The sequence below is a fragment of the Bidens hawaiensis genome, unplaced genomic scaffold (genome assembly GCF_021521415.1).
Source record: "Bidens hawaiensis isolate Kalapana, Puna unplaced genomic scaffold, B.hawaiensis_p1.1 tig00022006_1, whole genome shotgun sequence".
Taxonomy (NCBI): domain Eukaryota; kingdom Viridiplantae; phylum Streptophyta; class Magnoliopsida; order Asterales; family Asteraceae; genus Bidens; species Bidens hawaiensis.
In genome coordinates this window covers 68844-89413 of record NW_027493412.1, presented here as the reverse complement: position 1 = coordinate 89413, position 20570 = coordinate 68844, and the positions used below count along the sequence as shown (strand labels likewise).

General features: G+C 34.5%; 2 protein-coding genes across 2 annotated transcripts; both read right to left on the bottom strand.

Annotated features, from left to right (window-relative positions):
* Positions 1-4723: 4723 nt before the first annotated feature.
* LOC143564450 (uncharacterized) lies at positions 4724-7571 on the bottom strand. The gene is made up of 8 exons (XM_077051725.1): positions 7420-7571; positions 7242-7335; positions 6295-6414; positions 6158-6206; positions 5977-6076; positions 5837-5898; positions 5676-5734; positions 4724-4966 (listed from the first exon to the last, which is right to left on the bottom strand). Exons 1-8 carry the CDS (start codon positions 7569-7571, stop codon positions 4859-4861), a joined length of 744 nt encoding a protein of 247 aa, XP_076907840.1. The 3' UTR covers positions 4724-4858.
* An 8099-nt stretch (positions 7572-15670) lies between these two features.
* On the bottom strand, positions 15671-19216 carry LOC143564474 (uncharacterized). The gene is made up of 6 exons (XM_077051743.1): positions 18768-19216; positions 17723-17834; positions 17471-17642; positions 17208-17389; positions 16082-16226; positions 15671-15853 (listed from the first exon to the last, which is right to left on the bottom strand). The coding sequence occupies exons 1-5, from the start codon at positions 19214-19216 to the stop codon at positions 16104-16106; spliced, it is 1038 nt and encodes a 345-aa protein (XP_076907858.1). The 3' UTR covers positions 15671-15853; positions 16082-16103.
* Positions 19217-20570: the final 1354 nt, after the last annotated feature.

The window sequence follows — 20570 nt, the reverse complement described above, 5'->3', positions numbered from 1 at the left end:
TATATAGTTATAAGTAGTAGAAATGTTATACCCTGACTGGGAGAGAATTAAAGAATATATTTGTTGTAGTGTGATCGGTTTCACTTTCATATTACATTATTACTATATAATACGTGTAAAATGTTTTCGTTCCTCTCATTTTAATACAAATTATTTATTAGAGGTTATATATACTTAGATCTAATGAATGCCTTTTTTAACTAAGTTTTGTCTCGCAATTCTTAGTAATATATTTAATGAGACTACATAAAGTATCCAATAGTGTCAAGTACCGATGTAACATAATAAAAGTTTGTTGTTAAAAATCTACAACAGGAAGTGTCTTACATGAGTGTCTTCACTTGTTGGGCTCAGGGATCGTGGGTTTGTTGTAGGTCAGGCTGCGTTGAAGGTTGAATCAAGAAAAGTTGTTAAACATGAGAAAGCTAGTTTAGAGAATCAACATGTATTTATCCCATTTGCTTTTGATACATTTAGTTTTCTGGCCCTAGAGGCTGCGAATTTTTTTAGCAGGGTTCAGCGTGTCGTGTATGGTACTTTTTCGGCTCCTAAGTCCCAGAGCTTCGCTTTTTGTAGAATTGACTTTGTTATTCAAAGGGGGTTGCAGCGCAACTTGTTGCCCATTTGTTTGCCACTTTATCGTAATTGTTTTGAGTTTAATGAAAAATGCATAACACCTTTTTTCATTAAAAAAAATCTACAATGTGTGATATAAGCTTCATAAAAAGTTATAAAGCTTATATTAGTACAATTTTATTCTCAGTTAGAGAATTGATCAACTTAATATTGTAAGCAGGTTTTCAATTTCGATTCGCTATATATGTATGTGAAATGTTTTAGTTTCTCTCATTCTTAACATATTCTATATCTTTGGATCTAATGATTATCTTTTCTACGGTTATAGTAAACCAAAAATTATTTAATTTTCGATGATTGTTGGGTTGCAACTCAACAACCATTTCAATATGTTGTTAACTTAGTGAACATAATAATGATTATCCTTTATTATATTCACTTTATTCAATTTTTCCTTTTATGTTTTTGAATGTCTTAACAAAATAAATAAATGTGACTTTCACAAAATACCTTATTATATTCACTTTGTATGTTATGTCAGCATCAATAAAAATCACTTTCTATTTCATTTTACAAATTGCAACAAGGCAATGACCCGACTTTAACACAATAATGTGGAATTTCATGTGCTAATTTGCTTTAATGATGAGGCATATTTATAAAAAGAAAGTAAAAAATTAAGATATTAATTTGATAAAATATCCTTCTTAAAGCATATATTTTGATACCAATATCATCGGTAACGGGTATGAAAATTGTAATCAAGTAGAAAACGGATAGACAACAGTAATTTGAGACACAAAAATACCACTAGGGCAAAATTAAACAAGAATTAAGATACAGATGCACCACTTAATTCAGATTTAGACTCCAAGAACACCATCCAAACATGCCAAGTTTGAACTAGCATGGAAACAATTAATCAACTCATAATCCAATGAGTAAACTAACCAGAGAAAATCTCAATTTATCAAAATACGCATACTGACTTTCTCATTCATCTTGAAAAATACATATAAAGAGAAAATAAAACTACAACCCACGCTTGCTAACATTTAGGGCATGGAAAATAAAACTACCAACTAAATTAAATAAATAAAAATAGCAAAGAAATAAAATAACTTGCATGAAATAAAATGTGGGGTTATTGAAAACCCGTGAAGCTCCATTCTGGGTACGGTTATTGCTATCATATTTGTTAGTTTTCAGTATCTATAAATTTTCATGAATGTGTTCTCGAATCTTCACTCTCAGTCACTCATAAAAGCAAAATAGACAAAATCAAATCAAAATAATCAACCCAGAATAATAATCATTTGTTTCGCTTTTTCTTTCTTTTTTTTGTAAACCGAAAACTATAGTTAGATTTGTGTTATCACTCGAAAACTGAGCCTAACCAAAGTTCAAAATCTAACCGAACAGAACTAAACTTGATTAAATACTCCTTAGTTCATTATTTTCATTTTTAGGGGCCAAAGTTTCCCAGCCCAACTGTAAAAACTATAAGCCGAATCATAACCGAATCGAACTCATATTAAATATTAGAAACCAAAATCGATTGGTTTCCCAAAACTAAAAGTTCAAAATTTTGATTTTGGTAAGCTTTAACACCAACATCACCTTCTTCGTAGTTAAAATACAACCCAACAATATTAACCCGTGGGGAACCCACTATGATTTATACTTCTAGTAAAAAGTTTGTACTTTTTAGCCTTTCAGGCATGATGGTCTTTTCATCCATGTTGCTTTCTAGTGACATAATGCATTGCTGTAATAATTCATAAAATAAAATTTTTAACTAACAACTTTTTATATATGACATATATAACTAATTCTTGTAAGATGTTACGTTACGTTATTTTTTTATATTCCGAAGAGACACGACACTTAAAAACCGTAAATTTAACTGAAAATAAAGACATTTAAGTTTAAAATATGAATAACTATTTCATACATGAGTTATATTAATAATTGGTTCTTGATAATAAAATGTTTTGTTGATACGTTGCATGAAAATTTTGCTTGCTTACAAGACATTCAATTCCAATTTGCATGTGTCCAAATGAAGTGGTTGAAAATTTAGCTTTAAATTTGTTTGAAAATGGATGGAATATTGTATGTAGTCTCAAATCATCCATACATGGAACATAAATGGCCCATCAATTAAATGGATTAAATCTGTGTGTCAAACAAATATCGGTTCCCATCAAATTTTATACGTAGTATATTGAGTACAAGCAAGCATGATTTTGATTAAAGAACAAAAAGAGGAAGGTATGATTATAATTTTTGGAGTAAACAAAAAAATATAATAGAGATATTAACCATTGATTGCAAAAAAGATGTTGTATCCGTGCTTAACCTAGCTCCGCATTTGTGCGGGCTCCAAGGAGGGGCCGGATTGCTTCTTTATCTTATTTACGCATTCTTACCCTACACTTTGATAAAAGTATGTCTAATTTTAAATTATAGTTTATACCCCCTCAAAACAAGTTTAGATACATTTCTTATGATTAGCGTAGTAGTTGGATGGCCAAAATTTTTTATATTTGAGAATCAAGATGTGTTATAAGATTAGCTTTCGACAAATTTTGATGGAACGGACAAAGTAGGGAATTATATAAACGAGTGAGTGTAAGCAAGCAACATGAATTTAATTATGGAACGGACAGGAAAAGGGATTGATTGTGATGCTTAGAGTGAAGAATGATAATCAAATTTTGTGGATTTTAGACCTATTAGCTTTATTAACCGACTGAGTGTAAGCCAGCAACATGATTTTGATTATTTAACCTTACGGATTTTAGACCTATTAGCTTTATTGGTGTGCGTTATAAACTTATTGCAAAAAAAATTGGTTAAATCGGCTAGCTAGTGTTGATTCTGTTAATGGTGAGCAATCAACTTTTATAAGCGACCGACATATTTTAGGGGGTGTTTGGGATTCCTTATTTTACCTCCTTATAATTTTTCATTAAGTTAATAAGTTACAACACTGTAACTTATGAAACTTTTCCTCTCACAATATAAGTAATCCCAAACACCTTATTACTTTTTAAAAAGTTAATAAGTTGGTGAAAATAAGCAATCCCAAGCACCCCCCTTAGATTGCCCGTTGATTGTTAACGAGCTTGTTAGCCAATTTAAAAAAGATGCATAAAAAAACTTTTGCTCTATAAAATCGACTTTTCAAAGCCTGCAATTTCTTAAGCTGGGATTACTTGTTTACTGTGATGAATTTCATGGGATTGGTGTTCTTGGGTTCGAGGATGTCTAAATTCAGCTACATCGTCTGTTTTGATTAATGATAGCCTTACTAAGGTGTTTACTTTGGAGAGAGGTACGCCATGCTGGCGGCGTAAGTGATCTTAATTCTAACATGTCAATGAACTTGCTTTGAAACATGTTTGGTTTAAAAATTGTGTTTTTGCATAAGGGATTTGGTTCATACAGTTTAATTACATGGGTTTTTTTCTAAATTTGGATTACAATATAGGATTATTGTTTTGATAATGTGTAGATATAAACTTATAACATGTATGATTGTTTATAGACTTAATTACATGAATGGTCTACATAGCATGTGCACATTTTCAGTCTAATCCTAACAGTAATGGAATTCAACAAATTATCGTAATTGTGTTCGCTACGGGTAAAACGGCCATTACATAAACTTAAGATCAACAAAACTACAAGAGTTTGAAACAAGACCAGTATGTCTAAATCATCATCATCATCATCATCGTACTCAGTATATCCCACCAATAGCAAAGCTATGGTAGGGTCTGAGGAGGGTAAGATGTAGACAGCCTTACCTCTACCCTATAAGGATAGAGAGGCTGCTTTCGGTGAGACCCCCGGCTCGATAGTAGTTTTGCATCAAGCCTTGGACATAAGGCACATAGCACTCAATCATCGGGACACCGGCTGATCGGTGCATGTACCCTTGTCTTTCGGCTATCAACGCCACTACATGATACCTGATTAACCGTCCGTCACTTTTAACGTTATTTTCACGAGATTAGTAAAATAACGTCAAAATTAGTGCAATTTCACTTTTGCCCACCCTAGGGTTCACACATATATACATCATATGTGCGCACCACAAGCAGGGCTAACCAGTATGTCTAAATGAAGTCCCTTATTTGAATTGATCCAAAAGTGAGCATTAAGATCAGCATCAAGTAATTTTAATAATACAAATAAGTTTCTTATAAAAAGTCCCAAATACAAAAGCAAAAGATCTATAATTATAACTTACCACTATTACAGCATGGGTAAGTTAGCTGCTAAGGCGTTTTCTGAGAACAGCTTCGGCTCGCTTCTCAAATGTTGGTAGGACCCAATCATGCTGAACTATATCTAAACCGTCTTTTTCGGCGCCTAAACTCTGTCAAAATAATAAATCAACATTAAATTTCATTCATTTGTTATACATAATAAATTAATAATGCAATGGGTTTCTGCCTATAAAACTAAACTTGTATTCATGGAACTAAAACTAAATCTAATTTGACATTAAAAAAAAAACCGTCATGATAAAATAAAACCTATATGATGGGTGTGCATGTGCCGGTTTGGGTCTTAGGGTCAAACCAAAAATTTGGTTTTTGAGTTTTTTGAAAATCGTTCATTTCGTTTTTGGGGGTTTCGGTTTGGGTTTTACCATATGGGCCACAAATTATATAGGTTCCGCTATTTATTAAATTCTTAACACTCAAATTAAACATGAAAATTCAAAAATTCGGTCCAGTTCGGCTTCTTTGGTTTTATTACATGCAAATTAAGACAAAACCATTTGTGTTTGGTTATTTCGGTTTGTGTTTAATATGATTAGGAAGTATAAGTTATTACGGTAATAATGCAAGTTTTTGAATAAAACGTTTAAGCAGGTTGTTTTGACTTAAAAATACATTTTCAACATTTTTCGACCAGTTTCACTTATTTGACCTGTTTTAATATCAGTAGCTTATATGACCCGTACCAATTTTAGCTAAAGTTTTTTGTTTTACCCATGTTAGAGATCAAACTTAACCCACAACCCCATCGAGGCTCATTACTATATTTGTATACAGAAACATTCATATATGTATGTATACCTTTGATGGATCAAAACCAAATCCACTCATTTGCATCATCCGCTGCGTATCATCTGTGGCTGCATTGTTAAATAATTGCAAAAAAAGGGTAAATAATAACTGAAAAGAGTCCAACACCGTATTAACTAATAAGAAATTAGGAATACGAAGAACATACTAACCGTTTTCCTCTCCAAGAATGAGACTAAACAAGCCTCTCAATCCAAACAGATTAAGAAAGTACCTGATAAACACAACATTTAAAAATGGGGCATGTTATTTTCAACAAAAAAGCAAACTTTATTAATATGTAATGGCATACCAAGATCGACTGCTAACGTAGCTGATGTCAACAGTACTCAAATCAATGCCGTTCTGTAACATGGATCTAAACCTCTGAGTTAGTGGAAAAGGTATCTTTGCTGGATAACAAACAAACACGTAAATCACAATCGGTTGTAATTGCATGTTAAACGTAATACAGAAACAAAAACGAAGCTTACCTGCTACAAACCCAGAAAAGAAGAAGTTAACCCATGCAAAAGTGAGAGTCTGTTCAAGTAGGAGGGTGGGAGTGAATTAGGTTTTATATACACGAAAACCGTGAAAGATATTGATTTAACGATGTAAAAGAACATGCCTGTGGTATGATCATCGAAAGATTCTTCTTCATCATATCCATAGCCATGTTTGGATCAGAGAACATTTGTGCCTGTGGATTCTGAGCTTGACCCTTGGGAACATGAAGTAAACCGTTTTCCTGCAAATATAGAATCAATGTCATATGAATTTCCATGCATTACTTTGTATTTTAACAAATTCATGATAGAAGGAGATTTATTTCTGCATATTAATTGGTCCAAACTAAATATATGGGTTGCTGTAGGCCAAACACTCAAATGTTTGGAACCTTTTCTTTATATTGCAAACATGTAAAACAGTAGTTATACTTACGGGTGTAAACAAGCCAAGCTGCTTGTGATCTAATCGAGATCCGCTAAAAGCTAGAATCGAACCGAGCTTAAATTAGCTCAAGCATAAATATAAGCTTGTTTAACAAGCAAGCCCCTATTATTTATATAACTTTTTTTTATTATCGTATATACATACTTTTACAATTATTTTATTATACATAAAACAAAATTACGATAAAAATAATTAAATTATATATATATATATATATAATAATTATAAATGTACATAGATTAACTAATAAACAGTAAACGAGCTCAATGTCTCCTAAGGTAAGCAAGCCAAGATTGGGCTCAGCTTGCTCATCTACAACCCTAGACTTATACTTGAAATATTTCAGCATTCTTATGATATCAAAAGGAACTCGGGCAGCGAAATCCATAAAAACATTATAATTTTATAAAAACTTGTAGCGTAACACGCCAATCATGCATAGGAACTTTTCAAACACAAATAAGTAAATTCCAAACCACAAATAACCTAACTTTACTAAAAATAAAAACAATTTGCAACCAAAAACCCTAAATCCCTCAATTTTTGTGCAACTTTTTCGGGTCATGTGGTTGGGGTTGACTAAAAGCATAACAATTGCAATTGAAATGAAAAGACAGAAACCTCATTGGTATAATAGACTTTCCGGGCACGAAAGGCCTTAAGAGGAATGAAATTAGCAGTTGCACGTAGATTTCGAGCCCTAATGATAAGCTGCCTAAAATCAATAATAAAATCGGATTCAGTAACTGGATATAGGTGATTGAATTGGAAAATTGAAGTAATTAAAAAAGTAGCCCACCCTTCTTTGACGATTTTGGAATCGGGCAATTGGGAAGTACGCATGAGCTTGGAGACGAAGTATCGGAGGATGCCGATGAGAACCATGACTACTGATAAGGGTATTAGCACCCAGTCTCTGATTGCTGTGTCCAATACCAGTTCCTCCGCCATTGGTCTTTACGACGATGATCTGTTTGTTGATATTTGTGTGGTTATCTATGCGGCCGTTATATTAATTGAGACTCACGCCGGTCTTTCGTTAAGCCCTAACAATTACCTTTAACTTAGAGCGTTAACTAAAACCCGCTAGACACTGAGGTTAGAATTTACCTGTAATTATTCAAATACACGTATATATACACACATACACACCATATTTTGTATATAAAATTTCCGTTCAGAATGATTTGACCAAATAGCGATTAGTCGGCAACACTAATCGGCGGGTAGCGACTAGGATTAATAGACGCCTACCGTCTAGTCGGGATTTTTATAACCATGATTATGTTAACGTCGTATAAGCATAAAGTCATTAACTAACTAATCCTTTAGTTAATTCGATGTGAGGTAACTAAAAATTAAATAAGTAGTGTAAAAAGAGGGCAGACTTTATAGGTGAAATTATTGGCATAAAAAAATTAGTGATTTTATAATTAGGATTGTTTTTGGTAACGTTGTTGTATGTTGTGTGTTAAAAATGTTGGGAAAATTGGACATGAATAATCTAAACTATTAGATATTGACCAATATTAATCCTAACTAACAATGTGAATGCTAGTAGTCCCATCTTTAAATTTTGTTACCATCAACAATCCTAGTCTAACAAATTGTTAACTCAGTTAACTTCTGATGATATGGCGTATGACATGGACTAGGATTTTTTAGTCTATAATTTATAGAAATATAACTACACGAATGATCCCTGTGTTTTACACAAATTATAAGTTTGATACATAGTTTTGGTTTTATTACGCTTTAAACACGATATTTTTAAGCAAGTAACATATTTAGTCCGAGCGCACACTTTGGTTAAATTTTATGCTATTTTTGGGAAAATGACAAAAATACCCTTAACCCCCCACCTCTTTCTTTCTCTCTCTCTCTTGAATACCACCAGGAAACCACCTCCTCTACCGCCGGCAACCACCGCCACTACTGTCGTCGTGACCCCGCCGCCGCCATGTCGTGTTGTCATCAAACTACCACTGTTATCTTTCTCTCTCGCTGTTCGATTTTCCAGGTAAACTACCCTCACCGACCTTCCAATCTCCCATCGAAAACCCTAGATCATTATTTCGGCCATAAACACCGTCGTACCTTTGCGGTGAACCCTGGTGGCGACTGTGGTGTGAGTTCCGATGGATGCAAATCGATTTTTGCATATCTGAAACTCGTTTATTAAAGAACAGATCTGAAATGAGTTTAGGAGGTCGTGGTAGTGGACGCCGACGGTGTGTGACGGTTGCAGGTTCTGGCCGAAAAATTTTGCATGGTGCTGGTAAAGCAAACCAAAAACCAAGATAGAGATTTTCCGGCAAGTGACGGTGGTCACCGGAGACGGGAGGCTGACGGTGGTGCTGGTCAGATGAAGAAAGTGAAGGGTGGTTGGGCAAATTCTCAAATTTCAGTTTGTTTAGTGATATTTGGTTAATTCTCCCATTTCGTTAGTGATGTTTGTCATTTCCAAATATATTAGCCATTAATGTCATAAACTTAAAAATGTAAGCTCGGACTAGTTATACACTTATACTACTTGCTTAAACATGTAGCGCTTAAAGTGTAATAAACGAAAAAACAGTGTACCGAACGTATAATTTGTATAAACTATATGGACCTTTCGTGTAATTAATTATATAAATTATAAATTGAAAAAAATCCAAAGTCACATACGTAACGTCATCAAAAGTTAACGGGGTTAACAATTTTTTAGACAGGAATTGTTAATGGTAATAAAATTTAAAGATGGGATTGCTAGCATCACATTGTTAGTTGGGATTAATATTGACCAATATCTAATAGTTTAGATTATTCACGTACAATTTTCCAAAATGTTGGGAGTGAAAGTTTTGAGTTAAAACAGGTGAAGATACCCTCAATCTTTGATAGATTTATTAGACTCGTACCTGCCGATGATTATCCAACTGCATGGTAACTACAAGTAGAGCGCAAATACTAGTTAATTGGTTTTTAGAATATTGGTTACTAACGGTAACTAGTTATTGATCAAACAGTCAGAACTAGTTATTGTCAATAACCGTTTACGGTTTCTAACCGATTTTTAAGTGAAAAAGCACTAGCCTATGTAACCAGTTTGGTTCGGCTACTAACTAATTAACGGATAATAAGCTGTTGAAATTAACCTTAACTATTTATAAGTAACCTTATTAAAACTGATTGTATTAACCTGTGAAAATCTATAATTGGTTTCAAATCATCGGTAAGTAGCTGCTTTTTATTTTCCCCTATATAGGTTATTAGCCGGTTCACTTACGATTTGGTTTCAATTAACTGATTACGATTTGCAGCTCTAGCTAAAAATCATGATTAACCACATTTCATTCCCATTAGTAATTAGGCCATTAATCTTATAAATTTGGCCACCGAAGTTTTATAGTTTTATACATCAAGACTATTAGCATGTAAAGTTTTATTATTTTAACCTTGGTCACCAGAGTTTTATATTTTTTATACATCAAGATTTTTCATCTTTCAACTTTGATCACAAAACTTTTAGACTTTTAACATTGGCTACAAACTTTTACACATCAAAACTTTTAAACTTTCAACTTTAGTCACATAACTTTTAGACTTTTGTTGTTACGAACCGAAAACCGATATTACCTGAGTTCCCGCCACATCCTCGCCTCAATGAGCGGTTTTAAGGGTTTCCTACGAGAACCGGCGTCGACATATGGGTTTATTCACGAACCAAGTTCAAGTTCTTCAACTTGTTATACTACAATTTACAACTTCACTCCAATATATATATATATTTAAAATTTATTTTCACCATTTTAATATACGACATTAACACAATTCTTTATTATTCAATTAATTATTTTGTAATAACTTGTGTTTGTTAACTTAAAAAAATAGTTGAGTGCGCACTTGTGTTTACTTTTTTTCGACATTCGCTGTAAATTTTGTTGAAAACTAGTTGTATTCAAAATAGAGTATTTTTTTTGGTATCGTGGATCATATAAGTGTGTAAGGCCCCGAACCCGGTAGCCCTACTTTAGCGTCGGATTTACTCATAAACACAGTTCTTACAAATCAGAGTTCATTAAAACTTTCGCGGAATATAAAAACTTTCATGAAACATTACAGCAATCCAAAACTTGCCTTAATTAAACATTCTTGTCTTTCAAAATAAACGTCAATTACATTAAAACATCTTGAGTCTTCAGATGCCAGTCTCCTATTCGCCCACCATGTGCCCGCTCAAGCTAGCTGTCTCATTCTACTCACCTGCGTGCATACTAGAGATGTATGAAAATGGAAAGGATTAGGGTTTTAAGGGGTATTTATACTCCCTTAAGCCCATGGACCTAAGGCCCATCTTTCCTTTTTGGTCCATAATTAACTCCATCTAATTAGCCTACTTATCCTTTCATCCTTATTATTTTATTAATTCTCTACTAAGTCAAGTAAACTTTTCCATCATAAATAATATATTAAATATTATTTTTAGAAATTTCGGGATGTTAAAAGTCTTCCCTCCTTAAAGAGGTTTCGTCCCCGAAACCTAACTTATTCCTTGTAAAAGGAACACTTCTTATATTCACGCACTTTATTGAATCGTCTTTGCTTCCTGGGTCATTCTCCTTACTCCTGACTTGCAGTCATCGGGTGGTGATCATGTGTTCTAGTTATTAAGGTAGCTTGTCCATGAGGCTCTCGATGTCTCAAGTCTCGTCTCGTCTTTCCAAGGGCTTCCTTTGATGCTTTTGTGACAATTTGGCAACTCTCTTAGCATATCTGACTACAAGCTCCAAGCGTGACTTCTTCATTACTTTTTGCAGTTGGAGTCATGTTGTTTTCGTATATCGCTCTGCCTCATATTCTTCTCGTGTCCGCCTCTTTTGTAACAGTCATCTATCTTATCTCTAAGGAAACACAAATGTTATCACTCTAGAAATTATTTAGCACGTGATTCGTAAGGTAAGTAGTTAATGACGTTGATCAAGTGTAATTAACTATTTGCGTTACTCCTCAGGTTCTACATACTTCCCTTCATGATTTCACTTGTGCTTGTTTATACTCTTAAACAGTTAATCAGTTAAGATCAATTAATCTATCCCTAACCTGCACTCATTCTTCATTTAGCAAATAAGCAAACATTAACATACACCATTTACCATACATTTTACCTTTACTGAGCTTGCTTGAGTGACACATGGCTATCTTGAACTGGCATCTTCTTTCTTTCTCATTTTAAATCCCATTCTCTGTTCGAGTCTAAGCATGTAGGATGCTTAAATCTCTCGAACTTATGCTCTGATACCAACTTGTAAGGCCCCGAACCCGGTAGCCCTACTTTAGCGTCGGATTTACTCATAAACACAGTTCTTACAAATCAGAGTTCATTAAAACTTTCGCGGAATATAAAAACTTTCATGAAACGTTACAGCAATCCAAAACTTGCCTTAATTAAACATTCTTGTCTTTCAAAATAAACGTCAATTACATTAAAACATCTTGAGTCTTCAGATGCCAGTCTCCTATTCGCCCACCATGTGCCCGCTCAAGCTAGCTGTCTCATTCTACTCACCTGCGTGCATACTAAAAGTCAGCTACGCTGAGTGAGTTCTAGTTAATCGGACGCCATACAATACATACACATACATACATATCCGTAGATACATATCCATACTTAACTAGTTACCCTTTTGTTCTACATACATACTTACTACCATACATTCATACATATCTACAATCACTAACCTCAGTCTACCGAGAGTACGTTCATAGTCCGCCGTCTATACCTGTACTCAAGGTCGTGAACACGTAAAAGGTCCGCAGTCCTTACCTATGTTCACCATTTATGGTACGTGCAAGGTCCGCAGTCATTCCCTATACCATCCTACATCCACAACACGTACAAGGTCCACGGTCCTTCCCTATGTTGCAACCTAAACCATAGCACGTACGAGGTCCGCAGTCCTCCCCTATGCTACCACAATACAAATACAGCACGTATAAGGTCCACAGTCCTTTCCTATGATGATGCCTATCTATAATACGTATAAGGTCCGCAGTCCTTAACTACGTTGTCGTCTATTATCTGTAACACGTATAAGGCCCACCGTCCCTATCTACGTTTACATCTATCGTCTACTTTACGTATAAGGCCCGCGGTCCTTAACTACGTTGTCGTCTATTATCTGTAACACGTATAAGGCCCACCGTCCCTATCTACGTTTACATCTATCATCTACATTACGTATAAGGCCCGCAGTCCTTAACTACGCCATCACCAGCCGAGTCTATGTCCGACAAAAGCTAGAGGGATTTGCCATCCTAACTTACCATGTCGAACGTAGAACTCACATACCATTCGTGTACCTGTATACACATACTTCACATATACAATAATTACATTATAGCATAAGAACACTCTAGGCGTTCTTTACATCATTCATTTAACAACCATACCCCTTGTCGATACGTGCAATATCCGAAGATCGTTCACGTACCGACAAGCAATCATTCATATCCATCACATATATCACATATGGCATACACTTATCACTTAGGATAAATGTATTAACAACACATCGAGTATGCACACAGCCCCGAAAACATAACAAGGAATGGGGCTAGAAACTCACCTGAACTTTGCTTCCTCCTCCGATAGTTGTAAATCCCTTATTTAACTGAGCTCGGCTGACTGTATAAGTTACACGTATCAATACTCGCCTGATCTAATCTGGTGGCCTAGTATTAGCTTACTTTTACTTATCGTTTTTATGGTTTTCCTCTTTATCTTAACTTTAATGTGTTTCATCTCTCTTAGTCCTTACAATGCATACCATCACGTGTGTACACATATAAGTCTACATATACAAGTCGCCATGTATCCGGGTATAAGCGAACTTGGACATAAGCGAACTTATTATATTAAGCGAACTTATATCTTAAGCGAACTTAGCATGGCGAACTTATCTGCGGACAAACTCAGCTGCAGGCGAAGTTACCTAGGCGAACTTGGCTGCAAGCGAACTTAAATTGGGTTAAGGCAAAGTTATCTTGGCGAACTTGGCTGCAGGCGAACTTAGCCGCAGGCGAAGTTGCCCAGCATCGGCTACTGTTCGTCCTTAACCCCCGTGATCATCTTCATTTTAACGTGTAACCCCTTGATATGATTTTAACCAACCCCGTTAACATTCCCATGATCGATTCCGGGTAAAACTCGGCTCGGAAAAGTATAAAGTTGGGACCTTTAAGCTAAAAACGTTCAATACTAGATCTAAGGTTTATTTTAAGCGAGCCGTACATAGTCATGAGTTCGTTAAGTCCATTTTAATCATCAAGTTTGCAACTTTACGATTTGTCTAGACCCGATCTATCATCCTACCAATTTTCATGTAAATCCGTTCATGAAAAGTAAACCTTTTTAACAAAAACGTACCTTTGCGGTTTTTGTTTGAAATCACTCGAGATGCTCAAAACCATATCAAACAAACTCCGATAAGCGGCCACGGAACCGTCTCGTCCCGATATACAAACCCATCAGCTCAACTTCGCCGGAAACCGCCGCTACAGTCGCCGGAATAGTGAAACAGTGGCCGGAAATCCTCATTTTGAACTGCTACGGGTTTTCTGATAAAAACCGTACTTCCCGACCTCTGATCGAAGATCTAATCGGTGGGAATCTTCATTTATATACCGTGAACACTCAGTTAAAATTTGGGACCGATCCGACGGCTTGATCTCCGGGAATCTTTGTGTCATTTTGGGTGGTTTTCTCAAAAACGGGAATTGGGTTAAGTGTGTGTTTTGATGGTGGAGGCTATGGTGTAGAGATGTATGAAAATGGAAAGGATTAGGGTTTTAAGGGGTATTTATACTCCCTTAAGCCCATGGACCTAAGGCCCATCTTTCCTTTTTGGTCCATAATTAACTCCATCTAATTAGCCTACTTATCCTTTCATCCTTATTATTTTATTAATTCTCTACTAAGTCAAGTAAACTTTTCCATAATAAATAATATATTAAATATTATTTTTAGAAATTTCGGGATGTTACAAAGTGCAGATACCATCACAAACCAAACTGACTTCAACCAAACACCAATAGTTATATGCATTATCAAAATTGACTTCAACCAAACACCAATAGTTATATGCATTATCAAAATTGGTATGGGTATTCGTTGTTAAGGCTTTCAATTGATATAAAGCACATGTAGATGTCCTTTTGGGCATATCACAACTTTATGTTTTGGGTTTAACACTAACGTGACGAGCCGAACCGATGTCGACCGAACAACATCGGTACCAGTATAAATATTATCAGAACCGGTATTACGATAATCAGAATTTACGTGTAAGATCTGATTTGATCCTTACTCCTTGAACATTGTAGGATGGTTTGGAGGCTTTATCATCACACCCCACGGTTCATACTCGTGTAGCCAATTCAATGCCAGGTTCGGGAGATGAATAACTTCATATGATCACCAAAAACAATCCAAGCAAACAGTCTTTTCTAGCTTTGTCTTCAGGATTCAAGTCTAGCTATGCGGGGTTTAGTAGCAGCAGAAACAAAATGCTCCTCATGAACTTGTTATAAACATAAAACATGAAGTGTCCTATTTCTTATCTAGCGAAAAACTTTATGCGTAGCCGAAGAAAACAAAAAGGAAAAACAGGTTTGGCTCTTGTCAAGTTGCTTCAGGCCATTTAAGTTGACCTCTAACCACTCTTTGGTTGTGAGTTTTTCTAAAAGCAAGGATGTGATGCATAAGTCTCTTTCAACTTATCATTGCTTACTTAATATGCTAATTTCCAACAAGACCACAACTTGAAAAGGAAGAACAATTATCCCACACATTCTTATAATAAGAGCAGTAGCATCTACATCATGAACGATCAGAATTATCATCATCCATCATTGTATCATACATATGGCTTTCTAGCAAAAGAAAAAAAATTAAAACCAAACTAAAGCAATCACACAAGATTCTAATAACCTTTCCATTAAAAACTAGTCAAACTACATTCTGTCCAAGGTTAGGCATTTACAAACGGGGCACACCTAAACATAACATAGGAAAACCGAAACCATGGACATATTTTATATAAAATCAAGTTGCAACTCCAATTACATCTATTACCGACTAACCACGTCAGCAATCAGCACAACCATAAAACACTAACAACATTAGGAAAAAACACCCTACCACTTCCTTCACAGTCAGACACACCATAAAACTATATTAGACTGCATATCTGAAAAAAAAATAATAAACATAAAAAGATTAATACAAATATTGTTTGGCTTCACATGCATCACATAGAGGGGGTGTTTGGATGTGTAAAATCAATAAAACCTGGTTATAACAATTTTAGGCAACCAGTACCTTGACATTACACCAAACACCCCCATAATCGTTAATCATGTAAAGACATTCATATGTGATTTCATTAAGCAATAGTTTAAAGAGCTGAAATACGCACCAGTTGATGTAAGTTGATTAAATTACTGCTTGGTTAAATGATGTCGAATCACCAACTCGGGTATTCCCATTGCAGAGATACTTTCACATCCAAATAGTTCTCTTAGTTTTTCATCACATAGAATCATCACCGAATTTTGAGGATCCTATTATTAAACACAACCAGATTAAAAATACAAATGCAAACTATATAAGGCTGCTTATTTGCATTACTTATATACACACAGGCATTTAAACAAACTCAACGTTAAGCGAACCATTTGTTATGATCGTTTGTTTAAATGTTCATGTAAATTCTTTATGACTGTTACTAATTTCATATCAAAGAGATTTCATATTTTGAAACCATTAAAACACATTTTAGAAACAATAATTTGGATGTAAGAATAATTATTGTACTTTCTAAACTTCAATTTGGGTGCTCACTTTTACTTTTAATTGGTGTCAGCTTGTGTTTATTTTTACTTCAGTTTGTTTATGTTTGTAAATTGGTTGTTTATAATGTCAACAAACGAAAGTAAACTAGCACATGCACGTTCATTTTCTTAACGAACAAACATGAACGAAACAAATCAGTTGGTTTAAGTGTATCCTTGTTCGTTTAAAGTTAAAAGAACGACCACAAACAAACCTCGTTTGTGTCTGTGCTGTCTATTTACACGCCTATATACAAAAACAAAAAAAAAAGGAAAACGATATAATCGTGTATATTAACTACAAATAATTAAACACCCACCAAACGTCCCTTCTTTTGCTAAAAGCCCACCAAACTTTGATAGCAACAATTCCTTATTTAACAATCTTTAAATCTAAAATTATTTTGTGTTTTGGTCAAACCAGGTATAGCTTTTGTATAACACTTTATGTTAAAAAATAATTTATTATAATCCTATGATTACAAAAGTTTATTACCTTTGGTTGACTTTCAACCCATTTGACTTGTTCCTTTCAAGCTACATTCTCTTTAAAGAATATTGCACAAATGGTCCCTATGGTTTGAGCATGTTAAAATATTAAAACTTGGGGACCAAACTTGCAATATGGCCAAACCACAGGGACCATTTGTGCAATTTTCTCTTATTATTATACTAATTTGACATGTTACAGATAAAACATAAAGGTCAAACCTCAAGATTGTTGACTTTTATATACTCCCAAACAAGTCTCAGAGCTTCTGACTGGGACATCTCTTTTTCACCAATATCCAAACAGTTTGCAAGCGCATCCGATATTATAACTTGACGAGGAACATTTTCTTGACTTTCAGCTTCAGGGTCGTTGACTTTTGACCTTTTCTGAGACGATTCTTCTGCAACTATCAAATTTTATTTTGTAAATCCCACAAATTATAAAATATATGATGATTAATTAATGTCCTCGTTTTACATACTTGTGGGCTCGAGTCGGATGATATGTTTAGCAAGCAACTTATTCATCTTGAACATGTCAGTGCAATCGGTTTCAAATACAACACGCAATGCATCATCACAAATAATCTTTCTTTTGTTCCCGGGATCTTGGAGGTTGTTTTTCTTAATGTATGCCCATAACTGCTTCACAATCTAACATCATATGTAATACCATTAGTTCATAATAATATATGACCGTAAAAAGCACATGTTACTCAAACTGTGAATCATACATCGGTTCTTGATAGTGCTGACTCGCCAACAATAACTTGAAGCTCGGGTGTAATGCCACATAGTTTGTTTAGCCCACCAGGCCCGCCTCTTCTTTTGGTTCCTGTATGACCCCTGAGATGACATGAAAACAAGAGAATGTTAAATGTGTTGACACAACAAATACTTGAATGCTTACATTTTGGTTCAAATACAAACCAACTTTTCCGTGTTAAGCATACAAATCAAAGAAAGAAAAGAAACACGGTGGTATTTTCGTAATTACTCTGTAATTACACTACAACAAAATGAACCAGAGTGATAATAATTACACTACTTGTGAAGTGTAGCCTAGTTATTATTACTATACTGTATTTTTCTTGTAGCATAATTGCTCTAAAAAAAGGTAAACGAAAAGCCCCCATGCAATTTTCTAGTTCACTTTGTATGTTCTGTATGATAAATTTGTTTTTACATTAACGTTAACCCTACCCTTGAAGAATATATACATTTTGTGCGTGTGTGTGAAAGGTCTAAACTTTACGTCTTAAACAATTAAGACCATCAAAAACCATAATCTTTCTTGCATATACTTAACTTAAAGAAAACTAGTCATTTAACTGTATTACAATATATTCATTGCAAAGATAGGAATGAACAAAAGAAGCCCCTTAAATTATATTTACAATTTCATTTTATTTTTGAAGTACAAAGTGTCATAAATATCTACACAGAAGCACTGTTGAAGAAACAGTCATGTACTATCAATCAAGCACATTCATTGGTTAGTTAACATGAATCATTCAAAATATCAAATACCCAATTATAAACCCTAATTTTCAAAAAACCAAAAAAAATCATTCAAAATATCAAAAATCAAGCAAATTTTTCCCCAAATCAAAAACCCTAATTTTGAAAAACCCATAACAAATTCACAAAATCAGTTGATAAAATGACAAAATTACCCTTTTTCCAGCCAACAACAATATCAATTAACCAAATTTTGCCCCAATTCAAAACCCTAAAACAAATTGATTCAAAAATGAAGTCACAAAACGACAAAATTACCCTTTTTTAATCTTCTCAGTCGACTTCCCAGCGGAACCCTGACCCACAACTCCTCCGTCAGCCTTCACCTCCGGCGGCGGTGCAGATTTACCAAAATCAACCTCCACCGGGTGCCGTTGCCGCTGCTGCGGCTGCTGTTGAATAGCGAAGTGGGTATTATTATGAAACTGAGGCGGAGAGGAAAACCGGTAGTTTTGATGTAGAAGGGCAAAAGGGTCTTTTGACAACGGCGGTGGTGGTGGTTGGTGGTATTGAGATTGAGATTGTGATTGAGATCGGAAGATATGGAGATTAATTTGGTCTCGAATAAAGAGGGCTTTGTGGGATAAATCAAACCCTAGCTTTTCACCCAGTTGTTGAACGACGTCGCTTAAGGAAGTGAAAGATTTGGGGTGAGACTGACTCAGAAGGATCTCCACTCCTTTGGCTATTTCTTGGTCCGACACCATGACTATTGCCTTCTTTCTACATGTATTATTATTATTAAATATTAAATTATAATAATAGTAATAATAATATTATGCTCAATTTTACTCTCTCTGTGAAAATGAAAACTGATAACCTCCCTCTCTCTCTCTCTCTCTCTCTGTAGTGTATTTATGTTTCTCTCTCTATATGGATGTTTGCTTCTTTCTCTCTCTAGATGTTGTCCTCTCCTTATCTTTATTTCTCATTTTATTTTCTTCTAGTTTATTTGTTTTCTAATTTCGTGTTTTTTACACGACCAAACGTTAAATTTTTCAGGTCGGTCGGCTTAAAGAATATGACTATTATATAACACTTATCATAATAAACAATATGTTAATTTAGAAAAAAAATACATAATAAAATTTCTAGATGGTTTAACCATAATTTAATCTAACTAGATAAACATCCGTGTCAATCCCTAAAAATTGGCATGTCCCGCCCAAGCTCAAACAAAATATGTCCTTTAGTCTTAACGAGCTAAATAATGTAAACTATTTTTTTAAACGATGATTAAAGTTTTAGCAATAAACATAACAATTAACAAAATAGCCGTTAGAGGATTGATTGAAGGGATTAGATGTTGAAAAGGGCTAATCGATATAAAGGCATTGTAGCTTGTATGTTATCCCACTTCTTCTTTTTCTTTTCTTTTATTTTTTAATATTATTTAACTTTTATTAACTAACTAAAAACAATCGGTCTTAATCATTACTATATTTTTTTAGACCTATAAGTCTTTGGGTAATTTTAAAAAAATGGACCTATAAAGTGTTTGGGAATAACAAAAATAATGGGCTTATAAGGGTTTAGGTAATTAGGATAATTATTTGGATTTTTTGAAATTTTTGTGGACCCGAAAAAAGCATGCTCCCGCCCGGACGCCCACATTGACCACCCTCAAAACCTTCCCAGATCCGTGTAATAACTCTTAATGATATAATCATGTAAGATCATTTGAATCTAAGAGGGGCCAGGACACTAGTGTAGGTAAGGTTTATGGGTTGTTTATCATATGGCAAACCCACCCCTAACTATGTGGATAGTTTGCCAAATTACAAATTATGGCAAAGGTTTACCGTGTGTTTATATGACTATTGAAGACCTATGAAGAAATTAAAACATCAATTAATAATCAATTTATTACATATAAATAATTAAATATCACTAACTTTTCACCATTTTATTCACTCAAATATTTCATCATTTTTATTCACTCAACCTTCACCATTTCTATTCGTTCAAACCCCTAATGGCTAATTTCTCAAACGATGATCTCGGGATATTAATACCGCCAAATGATCCTGATAACGATATTTTTTTTCAAATGATAGTAGC